The sequence below is a fragment of the Oncorhynchus masou genome, chromosome 13 (assembly GCF_036934945.1).
Source record: "Oncorhynchus masou masou isolate Uvic2021 chromosome 13, UVic_Omas_1.1, whole genome shotgun sequence".
NCBI classification, from domain to species: Eukaryota; Metazoa; Chordata; class Actinopteri; order Salmoniformes; family Salmonidae; genus Oncorhynchus; species Oncorhynchus masou.
The window spans coordinates 74,983,016-74,996,252 of NC_088224.1; the positions used below are offsets into that span (position 1 = coordinate 74,983,016).

The 13,237-nt window shown below is 43.8% G+C and overlaps 1 protein-coding gene across 4 annotated transcripts in view; it reads right to left on the reverse strand.

Annotated features, from left to right (window-relative positions):
- Positions 1–13,237, reverse strand: part of LOC135553049 (kinase suppressor of Ras 1-like) — a 59,679-nt gene that overhangs the window by 19,052 nt on the left and 27,390 nt on the right. For 2 of the 4 annotated variants that reach the window (XM_064985121.1, XM_064985120.1), the window contains exon 1: positions 2,880–3,001. The exons of the other annotated variants lie outside the window; for them this stretch is intronic. In XM_064985121.1, coding sequence (XP_064841193.1) covers positions 2,880–2,882 — 3 coding nt within the window. In that variant the 5' untranslated portion in view covers positions 2,883–3,001. Of the gene's footprint in view, positions 1–2,879; positions 3,002–13,237 lie in introns of those variants that run through there. 4 annotated transcript variants of the gene reach the window in all.

The window sequence follows — 13,237 nt, forward strand, 5'->3', positions numbered from 1 at the left end:
TGAGACTACACAGCTGTAGAATAATAGGCCACCTTTTCGAAGACCTCACACGGACTCCCTCACCCCCTAAGAACCACTGGCCTTCACAGCAGGGCCTAGGAGGTTGGGCAACTGGTGACAACAGACGCGGCGGGTTCTATTTTTAGCCTGTCGTTGTTGTTATTTTGGACCCTTTTGTTTTGCTTAACAGAAATAAACTAGCAGGATTGGTACAGGCTGTGTGTGGGCCCTGGAGGAACCCAGCCAGCCAGCCAGCCTTTTGCTATCATATTGACAGATAGTGTAGTGTAGTGTGTGTGTGTGTATTTGTGTGTGTGTGCATGGGTATGTCTGTGCATGGGTGCTTGTGTGTGTGAATGCATGCACACGTGGCAGAAATAGGTAATCAATTCAACAGCTTGCATCATTAGTGTTAAAGAACTTAATCACTTTTATGTACAGATTAATAACAACAAGGTATTTGTGTAAGGGACATGGTTAGGACCAGAGGCTTAGATAAGTGCCCACTTATTCCAGTAGTAGCAGGATCAAAGGGAGGGTGGTGTGGGTGGCAGCGGACCAGGGCTACTGTTCTTTATCAGTATCTGTATCTAGGCAGATGGTGAGAGGAGAGTCCCAGGATACAGAGCCCCTGGCTGGAACCTCCCCATTAAAACCTGATAACTTCTTTGCCCGTCTATTGCCTAAGGTATTACTTCTTCAATAAGCACTGTGGCACTTGATGTGTATTGGGGTGCAATGGTCTACCATGGAACTCAACCCCTCCATGGAATGATTTGTTTTTCCAGGGAGTCACTTTCTTCTTATCAGCAGACAGACTTGTTACCCACAACAAAAGACAAGCTGAGCTGGAAAATCACCAGGAAGCAAGGTGTCTAATGGGGATATGGTTTTGCTTGAAGGTACCTTTAAACTCTTTATCTTCGGGCTATATGACACAATCTCAACCAACTGCACTGTCATGTCAGTAGAGCCTGACGAACTCATCTGTTGAACGTACACACGCACACTGCAGACCACACATAGCAGGTGTGTGTGTGTGAGAGAGACACACACACACACACACACACACACACATACTGTGTGCTGTGGGTTATGATACTGTGTGTGGGGCAGGCCAGAACTTCAAACTGAAAGCGTATGAAAAGGCTGACACATACCGTTGCCTGGGTGTCAGCCTTTCTGGGCATGCTATGACTGGCTGTGTTTGGTGTTGACGTAACCTAATAATGATAGAACAGATGACTGACTACACAGAACCAGAGGGAGAGAGAGAGGTCGACAAAAACAACTCAACTAAACGGTCCCTTACCACAAACAGACACATGACCACACAGCCCATGATCACAAACACTATGACCACACACACCAGGACCACACACACAAACCCCTTATCTCATCCGTTTGCTATCTGCACCCATTAAACCTCTAAAAGTTTAAGACGTTTACTACTATAGCCCATAGAAACGCATTCATAAATGGCAAAAAAGACAGTCCAAAAATCAATCATAAGGAATAAGGTTCTGAAGAGTCTGTCATATATCGAGGAGGTACACAGTAAGAAAGCTAAGGAAATATAGTATATATATTTTTTCTACACATATTTAACCCCTTATTGTTGTTGGCACAAAACTACGTCCATACTTCTATTCATTTGTATAGGTTATCTTCAGACGAGTCTGTGACACTTGTGGGGGTAGTAGAGCAAAATGGAGAACCCATCATTCCATAGTGTCGGCCAAACCGTTCGGACTCGACAGACGTTTTGTGAGAAGACCAATTTCCAGGATGTCTCATGGTCTGACAAACACCGGTGTAGCTCGGCCACCTTCCACCTCAGATGCGGAAGGCCGACAGAGGGGGATGTGGAGGATTGAGCTGCAGCCCATGCAAAAGAAATTGATATCTTCAGCTTAAACTGACGGATTTTGATGGGGATTTGTTTATTATGTTACTTAGATTAACGCACCGGTGGGTCAATAGACTCTTAATGATTTAATAACACCCAAAACAAGCCCCTTTCTATAAATCATCAAAGAAACACACTCACCCAGACACACAACACATACACGTGAACCAGGAGGCGAACACACTAATCAGCCTAGCTACTGGAATACGTAGAAACTTATGGGGCTGTACTGAGATACCCAATGGGCTGGGTGATTCTCTTCTCATCACTCATCTTGAAAAAACGTATATGAAAAAAGTAGAAATCAATCAATCCGCCATTATTAACATAACGGAAAAATCTAATTATTTATTATTGAAATATTGAAATAGAATGGGAAACCGAGGAAAAACAAATTGATACAATTTAAGGCCAAGTGGCAAACAGTAATGCAGGCACTAGGGATGGGGGTGTGAGCATGTGGGTCTGGGAAGATGAGATGTTGTCATTGTTTGTGTGTGTCTGTAATTTGTTGTTCGTATGTATAAGTTCATATCTGGAGTGAAATGAAATACTAGACAAAGAGAAATAAACTTTGCAAGGAACACACATGAACACACAAACACACACACACACACACACACACACACACATACACACACACACGGGAGCATACTAAAACCTATTAACGCCAACAAACTAAACAGAACAACCGCCTCTTAAATCCTCAAATTAAAAGAGGCCAAACTCAACAACAGTAATCTTCTCTGTGCTACTAAAGCCCATGTCTTGTGTACTAACACAGTATTATCAGCTAATAACTTATTTAGTCTACACAGAGCTACAATCTATCAGCACTGCGGAAACAAGTCACTCTCTCGTAAGACACCTCAGGCTAACAGGAAACACCTGGTAAAAAAAGCCATGTTGCTATGCTATACAAAAGGCTTTCCTTCAGTAGATTGTTCAAAAGCTTTCCTCTAGTACGTACCATGTGCTCCTTATGGACTTTGTCTTCTCTAATGTCCCAGTGATATCCCTAGTGCTCCAAAACACTGTCAAAAACACTGTGACAGTGTCTCCTGAGCGCAGTCTCACACAGTTTTTTTTTCTCTCGCTCACTCCCTCAGTCCCTCCCTTCCCTCCCTCCTTCCCTGTCTCTCTCTTTTCTTTCCAAGCAGGCTCTGCCAGATAGCCAGCCTGTCAGTTTGCTTCTGGCATGCCAAAGCAGTGCATCAGGCATGGGGCCGAACAGAATATATCCATGCTAGGCATAATAGGGAAGCCCTACAGAGTAGCCCAACACAACAGCAAGCCGCCAAACACAATGGCCCTAGTAACCCCACAAAGCAGCCGTAGTGGAATGGGAGACTGCTAGAAACAGTATTAGAGAATCTCAACAGATAAGCTGTCTATGCAGAATGCAGCCAGTGACCTCAAGTCTAAGAGCCAGAGAGACTACCTGATGGGGTTGATTCATATATCTCTCAATATCGGATGGCTCAGGAAGTCCTTCCTCCAGACAGGACCATGAAGACAAGCAGAGAACCATAACTAATCAGTGCTTTGCCACCCAATCTCAGAAGACTGCCTCCACTTCCTATGAACACTAGCATTTCTCCACAGGCCATCGTCTTGAACGCTCCAGATAAGACTACGGCTGGCCTTAAGACCAGAGAACCGGGGATAGTGAGACGGGAAGAGTAAGAGAGAGGGGGGGGGGATATACAGTTGAAGTCGGAAGTTTACATACACCTTAGCCAAGTACATTTAAACTCTTAAATTCCCTGTCTTAAGTCAGTTAGTTATTTCTTTCAGCACATTCCCAGTGGATCAGAAATGTACATACACTCAATTAGTAATTGGAAGCATTGCCTTTAAATTGGTGGAACTGGTGGAACTGAGTCAGGTTTGTAGGCCTCCTTGCTTACACACGCATTTTCAGTTCTGCTCACAAATTTTCTATAGGATTGAGGTCAATGCTTTGTGATGGCCACTCCAATACCTTGGAGCCATTTTGCCACATCTTTGGAAGTATTCTTGGGGTCATTGCCCATTTGGAAGAGCCATTTGCGACCAAGCTTTAACTTCCTGACTGATGTCTTGAGATGATGCTTCAATATATCCACATAATTTTCCTCCTCATGATGCCATCTATTTTGTGAAGTGCACCAGTCCCTCCTCCAGTAAAGCACCCCCACAACATGATGCTGCCACCTCCGTGCTTCACGGTTGGGATGGTGTTCTTCGGCTTGCAAGCCTCCCCCTTTTTCCTCCAAACATAACAATGGCCAAACAGTTAGACCAGAGGATATTTCTCCAAAAAGTACGATCTTTGTCCCCGTGTACATTTGCAAGCTGTAGTCTGGCATTTTTATGGTGGTTTTGGAGCAGTGGCTTCTTTATTGCTGAGCGGCCTTTCAGGATATGTCGATATAGGACTCGTTTTTACTGTGGATATAGATACTTTTGTACCCGTTTCCTCCAGCATCTTCACAAGGTCCTTTGCTGTTGTTCTGGGATTGATTTGCACTTTTCGCACCAAAGTACATTAATCTCTAGGAGACAGAACACCTCTCCTTCCTGAGCGGTATGACAGCTGCGTGGTCCCATGGTGTTTATACTTGCGAGCTATTGTTTGTACAGATGAACGTGGTACGTTCAGGCATTTGGAAATTGCTCCCAAGGATGAACCAGACTACAATGGTTTTTCTGAGATCTTGGCTGATTTCTTTTGATTTTCCCATGATGTCAAGCAAAGAGGCACTGAGTTTGAAGGTAGGCCTTGAAATACATCCACAGGTACACCTCCAATTGACTCAAATTATGTCAATTAGCCTATCAGAAGCTTCTAAAGCCATGACATAATTATCTGGAATTTTCCAAGCTGTTTAAAGGCACATCCAATTTAGTGAATTATAAGTGAAATAATCTGTCTGTCAAAAATTGTTGGAGAAATTACTTGTGTCATGCACAAAGTAAATGTCCTAATCGACTTGCCAAAACTATAGTTTGCTAACAAGACATTTGTGGAGTGGTTAAAAACAGTTTTAATGACTCCAACACAAGTATATGTAAACTTCTGACTTCAACTGTATCTTCCACAAGGGCTCAGGAAACAGCAGTTTTGTTGAGGTCCTTTGTACTTTTTCCTCTTTCCTCTCTTCCTTGAGAGACATACTTCTATGTGTTCCCTGTTACTGCAGCTGACCTGAGATTGCACTAACTAACCCCTGGTTCTTCATACATGTGTCGATTCAGTCTGGTTCCATGCTGACACTAAATCATCCTTAACACATACTGACATACCCCATTAGTTGAAGTTTTACACAAGCAAGTCCCAAGTGTTTTAGGTAGCTGTAAATGAGTAAATATCAGGAACAAATGGAAAAAATATGATATTAGTTGATTGGAACAAAAAGTGGAGCTATGCTAACTAAACAAACCTTTTTCCCCCTGGTTATCACGGCCTCTTCATACATTTTCCTAAACTGTCCAGTCATGCAAATGTGGCAAAGAGGCACGCCTGATCTGGGCTCTGCCCTGAGGGCCATTCCTTACTTCTTCCTGTGTAAACAGTGGCAGCGCTGAGCCGGGGACAAAGCCTCCCTCTCTCTCAAATCTCCCAAGGTTTACAATGGCTGAGGGCTGGGAGAAGAGCGCTCATTATCTGAGATCTTTTATAGCCTGAGATCTGTTTGTGCTGTCTCTCTAACTCCTATGGTCATTGTCACCACCAGGACTTGGCAAGACAAGTTTCAAATTTTAATGTCACATTCACAAGTATAGTGAAATGCTTTTCTTAAAAACTCAAAACCCAACAATGCAATAATCAACAAAAATGTATCACTAGAACAAAACACATGAGAAATAAGAATAAGCTATATGAAATACACAATAAAGTAAGTAAGTAAGCATGCTATATGCAAGACATATTTAAAAAATCAGTTCCAATACTATATATACATGTGCAGGGAAACAAAATACTTATAGGGTAAGTGACTTGGCATTAGGATATAAGATAAACAGAGTAGCAGCAGCTTGTATGTGAGTGGGTGAGTGGGTGTGCAGGTGTGTAGAGTCAGTTTTTTTGTTTTTATTTAACCAGGGAGCCCAGTTGAGAACAAGTTCTCATTTACAACTGCGACCTGACCAAGATAAAGGAAAGCAGTGTGACAAAAATAACAACACAGAGTTACACATAAACAAACATACAGTCAACAACACAATAGAAAAATCAATGTACAGTGTGTGCAAATGTAGAAGATTAGGGAGGAAAGGCAATAAATAGGCCTTAGAGGCAAAATAATGACAATTTAGCATAAACACTGGAGTGATAGATGTGCAGATGGTGATGTGCAAGTAGAGATACTGAGGAGCAAAAGAGCAAGAAGATAAATAACAATATGGGAATGAGGTAGTTGGGTGTTCTATTTACAGATTGGTTGTGTACAGGTACAGTGATCGGTAAGCTGTTCTGACAGCTGATGCTTAAAGTTAGAGAGGGAGATATAAGATTCCAGCTTCAGTGATTTTTGTAATTCGTTCCAGTCATTGGCTGCAGAGAACTGGAAGGAAAGGCGGCCAAAGGAAGTGTTGAATTTGGGGATGACCAGTGAAATATACCTGCTGGAGCGCGTGCTATGGTAACCAATGAGCTGAGATAAGTCGGGGCTTTACCTAGCAAAGACTTATAGATGACCTGGAGCGGGTTTGGCGACAAATATGTAGCGAGCATAGTCAGTCAACGAGAGCATTTAATTTTGGATTGGAGATGCTTAATGTGAGTCTGGCAGGAGAGTTTACAGTCTAACCAGACACCTAAGAATTTGTAGTTGTAGTCCACATATTCTAAGTCAGAACTGTCCAGAGTAGTGATGCTAGTCGGGCAGGTGGGAGGGTGTGGGTAGCAATCGGTTGAAGAGGATGCATTTAGTTTTACTAGCATTTAAAGGCAGTTGGAGGCCATGGAAGGAGTGTTGTATGGCATTGAAGCTTGTTTGGAGGTTTGTTAACACAGTGTCCAAAGAAGGGCCAGATGTATACAGAATGGTGTCGTCTGCGTAGAGGTGGATCAGAGAATCTCCAGCAATAAGAGCGACATCATTGATATATTCAGAGAAAAGAGTCAGAGGCCCGATAATTGAACTCTGTGGCACCCCCATAGAGACTGCCAGAGGTCCGGACAACAGGCCCTCCGATTTGACACACTGAACTCTATCTGAGAAGTAGTTGGTGAATCAGGCGAGGCAGTCATTTGAGAAGCCAAGGCTATTGAGTCTGCACAGTACTGTCTTTTATTGATGGTGTTTATGATATCTTTCAGGACCTTGAAAGTGGCTGAGGTGCACCCACGACCAGCTCAGAAACCTGATTGCATAGTGGAGAAGGTTCGGTGGCATTCTAAATGGTCGGTGATCTGTTTGTTAACTTGGCTTTCGAAGATTTTAGAAAGGCAGGGCAGGATGGATATAGGTCTATAACAGTTTGGGTCTAGAGTGTCTCCCCCTTTGAAGAGGGGGATGACCGCGGCAGCTTTCCAATCTTCGGCGATCTCAGATGATACAAAAGAGAGGTTGAATAGGCTAGTAATAGTGTGTGCAACAATTTCGGCAGATAATTTTTGATAGAGAGGGTCCAGATTTTCTAGCCCAGCTGATTTGTAGGGAACATCAGCTGTCTGGATTTCGGTGAAAGAGAAGTGGAGAGGGGGGGCTTGGGCAAGTTGCTGCAGGAGGCGCAGAACTGTTGGCCAGGGTAGGGGTAGCCAGGTGGAAAGCATGGCCAGCCGTAGAAAAATGCTTATTGAAATTATCGATTGTCGTAACTTTATCGGTGGTGACAGTGTTTCCTATCCTCAGTGCAATATTCAGCTGGTAGGTGGGGCTCTTATTCTCCATGTACTTTACAGTGTCCCAAAACATTTTGGAATTAGTGCTACAGGATGCAAATTTCTGTTTGAAAAAGCTAGCCTTAGCTTTCCTAACTGACTGAATATGTTGGTTACTGACTTCCCTGAAAGTTGCATATCGTGGGGGCTATTCGATGCTAATGCAGAACGCCACAGGAATTTTTTGTGCTGGTCAAGTGCAGTCAAGTCTGGGGTGAACCAAGGGCTACATCTGTTCTTAGTTCTACATTTTTTGAATGGGGCATGGTTATTTAAGATGGTGAGGAAAGTACTTTTAAAGAACAAGCAGGCATCCTCTACTGACGGGATGAGGTCTATACCCTTCCAGGATACCTTGGCCAGGTCGATTAGAAAGGCCTGCTCGCTGAATTGTTTTAGTGAGCGTTTGACAGTGATGAGGGGTGGTCGTTTGACCGCGAACCCATTACGCACGCAGTCAATAAGGCGGTGATCACTGAGATCCTGGTTGAAGACAGCAGAGGTGTATTTAGAGGGCAAGTTTGTCAGGATGATATCTAAGAGGGTGCCCATGGTTACGGATTTAGGGTTGTACCTGGTAGGTTCCTTGATAATTTGTGTGAGATTGAGGGCATCTAGTTTAGTAGGACAGGTGTTTAGCATGTCCCAGTTTAGGTCACCTAACAGTACAAACTCTGAAGATAGATGGGGGGGGGGGATCAATTCACATATGGTGTCCAGGGCACAGCTGGGGGCTGAAGGGGCTCTATAACAAGTGGCAGCTGTGAGAGACTTGTTTCTGGAAAGGTGGATTTTCAAAATTAGAAGCTAGAGTTATTTGGGTATAGACCTGGATAGTATGGCAGAACTGCAGGCTATCTCTGCAGTAGATTGCAACTCTGCCCCTTTTGGCAGTTCTGTCTTGTCGGAAAATTTTATACTTAGGGATGGAAATTCCAAGATTTTTGGTGGCCTTCCTAGGCCAGGATTCAGACACGGCTAGCACATCAGGGTTGGTGGAGTGTTGCAAAGCAGTGAATAAAATAAACTTAGGGAGGAGGCTTCTAATGTTAACATGCATGAAAGTATAAATGTATGTGCAGTTTAAATGCATGTGCATATTATGTGTGAGTGAGAAAATGATGGAGAGAGTGTTTGTCTGTTTTTTGGAGTGACAGTGTGTGTGTGTGTGTGTGTGTGTGTGTGTGTGTGTGTGTGTGTGTGTGTGTGTGTGTGTGTGTGTGTGTGTGTGTGTGTGTGTGTGTGTGTGTGTGTGTGTGTGCGTGCGTGCGTGCGTGCGTGCGTGTAGGGCCCTGTGAGTGTGCTTTGAGACAGTGCAAATATTGAATGAATAGGTCTACCCGTGTAGCTCAGTTGGTAGAGCAATGCTTGCAATGCCAGGGCTGTGGGTTTGATTCCCATGGGGGACCAGTACAAAAATGTATGAAAATGTACAAAATGTATGCACTAACTACTGTAAGTTGCTCTGAATAAGAATGTCTGCTAATTGACTAAAATGTAATAAATATACAAGGTAAACTCAGTCTGTGTATTTCTTTATCAGTTGTATTGCTAAAGGATAGAAGCTGTTCAAGAGCCTGTTGTTGTCAGACTTGATGCACAGGTACCTCTTGCTGTGTGGTAGCAGAGAAAATAGACTATGGCTTGGGAGGGTGGGGTCTTTCATGATTTTCAGGGCCTTCTTTTCACAATGCCTGATATAGAGGTCCTGGATGGCAGGGAGCTCGGCACCAGTGATATACTGGGCTGTCCGCACAACCCTCCATGCGATGGAGGGTGGTGCTATTGCCATACCTAGCAGTGATGCAGCCAGTTAATATACTTCAATGGTACAACTGTCAAACTTTTTCAACCTCCTGAGGGCGAAGAGGCACTGTCGCGCCTTCTTCACGACTGTGCATGTGTGTTTGGACCATTTTAAGTCTTTAGGGGTTTGCCCCCCCCCCCCATCAGCTTCTTCGTCTTGCTGACCACACTGCCAGGTCACTGACCTCCTCCCTGTAGGCTGACTCATTGTCGCCGGTGATTAGGCCTACCACAGTCGTGTCATCAGCCAACTTGATAATGGTGTTGGAGTCGAGCGTGGCCACAAAGTCGTGGGTGAATAGGGAGTGTTAAGGGTCAGCGTGGTGAAGGTGATGTTGCCTACACTCACCACCTGGGGTTGGCCCGTCAGGAAGTCCAGGAGGGAGGTGTTCAGACCCAGAGTCCTAAGCTTGGTGACAAGCTTGGAGGGGATAATGGTGTTGAACACTGAGCTGTAGACAATGAACAGCATTCTCACATAGGTAGTCTCTTATCTCTCTCTTATCTTGTCTCTTATCTCTTATCTAGGTGGATGAGGGCAGTGTTGAGAGCAATGGATCTGTTGGAGCAGTAAGCAAATTGGAGTGGGTCTAGGGTGGCTGAGATGGTGGAGTTAATGTGTGCTATAACCATCCTCTCGAAGCACTTCATTATTTCAGAAGTGAGTGCTACATGGCAGTAATCATTGTTGCATGAAGCATTGGAATTCTTAGGAACAGGGATGATTGTGGTCATCTTAAAACCTGTGGGGATTACAGACCTGACAAGAAGAGGTTGAAAATGACTGCCAGCTGTTCTGCACATACTCTGAGAACGTGCCCTATAATACCGTCAGGGCTTGCGGCCTTGTTGGTGTTGACCTGATTAAAGAACCTTCTCACGTGGGCCTCGGAGTGCGAGATCACCCAAAACAAAACAGATATGGGACCAGGCTAACTCTTTTAGCACATCCGATCCCAAATGTACCCAACAGACTGTCAGCCAACTGGTGCCACTTTTAGTGTGATGAGGCATGGGTGAATACGTTCCTGCACTGTGAGTCATATACCGAATGGAGGGGAGCCCTGGCTAAATGAATGGCCATTGTTGCCAGGACACTTTCATAGGGAGGGAAAGACAATTAACAATCGCATTTAGGAGCTGTGGTAGTATGGTCCACACAGATGCTAAAGTAGAGAATGGCTTGTATTCTAACCTATTCAATTAAAACAGGTCACCAGACTTACAGGAACAGTCAAAACATTGTTGTTCTGCAAGAATGCACATTTGCATTCATGGACTCAACACATTTTTGGTGACAAAACAATGTTGTCAATCCTTTGCATAACAACATACATCCACATGCTTTCTTGCAGTGAGCGGAGAATAATGTTATTTTCAATTAGACGCGACATTAGCCTACCTCAGTGTCCCGGACACAGCACCACATGTGCTGCTCTTCACTGGTCCTATTATCTCTGTCTGCCTTTCCCTATAAATCCACCTGTTGAATCAAGGACCTGCAAGTTCAGCCACGTAAGTTCCTTTCTCATAGTCTGTATCGGCGATCCTACGCTGTCTAGTGTTACGTGTCTGTGTGTGTGAGAGCACTCATGTCCATGTGTGTGTGAGTGCTTACGTCCATGTGTGTGAGTGTGCGTGTGTGTGGTATGTGGGGAGGCAGGACCGTGTGTATAAATAGCGTGGCGGGGGGTGGGGTGTACTGTAGCTGGCATGGGGCAATGAAAACACTACAACCTATCTACTAAATCTATATCTCTTCACTTCTATCTCTTTCCTTCTATGTCTTTCCTTCTGTCTTCACTTTTGTGTTTACTTTTATATCTTTACTTCTATATCTTTCCTTCTATCTCTTTTCTTTTATCTCTTTACTTTTATCTCTTTCCTTCTATCTATTTCCTTCTGTCTTTACTTCTGTCATTACTTCTGTCTTTACTTCTGTCATTACTTCTGTCTTTCCTTCTATTTCCTTACTTCTATGTCTTTACTTCTGTCTTTACTTCTATATCATTCCTTCTATGTCTTTCCTTCTGTCTTTCCTTCTATGCCTTTCCTTTTATTTCTCTATTTCTTTCCTTTACTTCTGTCTTTACTTCTGTCTTTCCTTTTATTTATTTCCTTTAATCTCTTTTCTTCGATATCTCTACTTCTAGGTCTTTCCTTTTATCTCATTACTTCTGTCTTTACTTCTGTCTTTACTTCTGTCTTTACTTCTGTCATTACTTCTGTCTTTACTTCTGTCTTTACTTCTGTCTTTACTTCTATATCTTTCCTTTTATCTCATTACTTCTGTCTTTACTTCTGTCTTTACTTCTATGTCTTTTCTTTTCTCATTACTTCTGTCTTTACTTCTATGTCTTTCCTTCTATGTCTTTCCAGCTACACTGGGGCGGCAGTGTAGCCTAGTGGTTAGAGCATTGGACTAGTAACCGAAAGGTTGCAAGTTCAAATCACCGAGCTGACAAGGTACAAAATCTGTCATTCTGCCCCTGAACAGGCAGTTAACCCACTGTTCCTAGGCTGTCATTGAAAATAAGAATTTGTTCTTAACTGACTTGCCTAGTAAAATAAAGGTAAAAAAAATCTCATTACTTCTGTCTTTCCTGCTATTTCTTTACTTCTGTCATTACTTCTGTCTTTCCTTTCCAGTCTTTCCTTTTATCTATTTACTTCTATATCTTTCCTTCTATCTCTATCTCGGAACCCACTCTTTCTTTCAGTGTCACTATTTCAGTCTCTTACTAAACTCAGCAAAAAAATTAATGTCCTCTCACTGTCAACTGTGTTCATTTTCAGCAAACTTACCATGTGTAAATATTTGTATGAACATAACAAGATTAAACAACTGAGAAATAAACTGAACAGGTTCCACAGACATGTGACTAACAGAAATGGAATAATGTGTTCCTGAACAAAGGAGGGGGGGGTCAAAATCAAAAGTAACACTCAGTATCTGGTGTGGCCACCAGCTGCATTATGTACTGCAGTGCATCTCCTCCTTATGGACTGCACCAGATTTGCCAGTAATTGCTGTTAGATGTTACCCCACTCTTCCACCAAGGCAAGTTCTCTGACATTTCTGGGGGGAATGGCCCTAGCCCTTACCCTCCAATCCAACAGGTCCCAGACGTGCTCAATGGGATTGAGATCCGAGCTCTTCGCTGGCCATGGCAGAACACTGACATTCCTGTCTTGCAGGAAATCACGCACAGAACTAGCAGTACGGCTGGTGGCATTGTCATGCTGGTGGAGCCTGCAGGAAGGGTACCACATGAGGGAGGAGGATGTCTTCCCTGTAACGCACAGCATTGAGATTGCCTGCAATGACAACAAGCTCGGTCCGATGATGCTGTGACACCAGACCATGGAGGACTCTATACCTCCAAATCGATCCTGCTCTAGAATACAGGCCTCAGTGTAACGCTCATTCCTTCGAAGATAAATGCGAATCCGACCTTCACCCTTGGTGAGACAAGCCGCGACTCGTCAGTGAAGAGCACTTTTTGCCAGTCCTGTCTGGTCCAGCGACGGTGGGTTTGTGCCCATAGGCAACATTGTTGACGGTGATGTCTGATGAGGACCTGCCTTACAATAGGTCTACAAGCCCTCAGTCCAGCCTCTCTCAGCCTATTGCGGACAGTCTGAGCACTGAT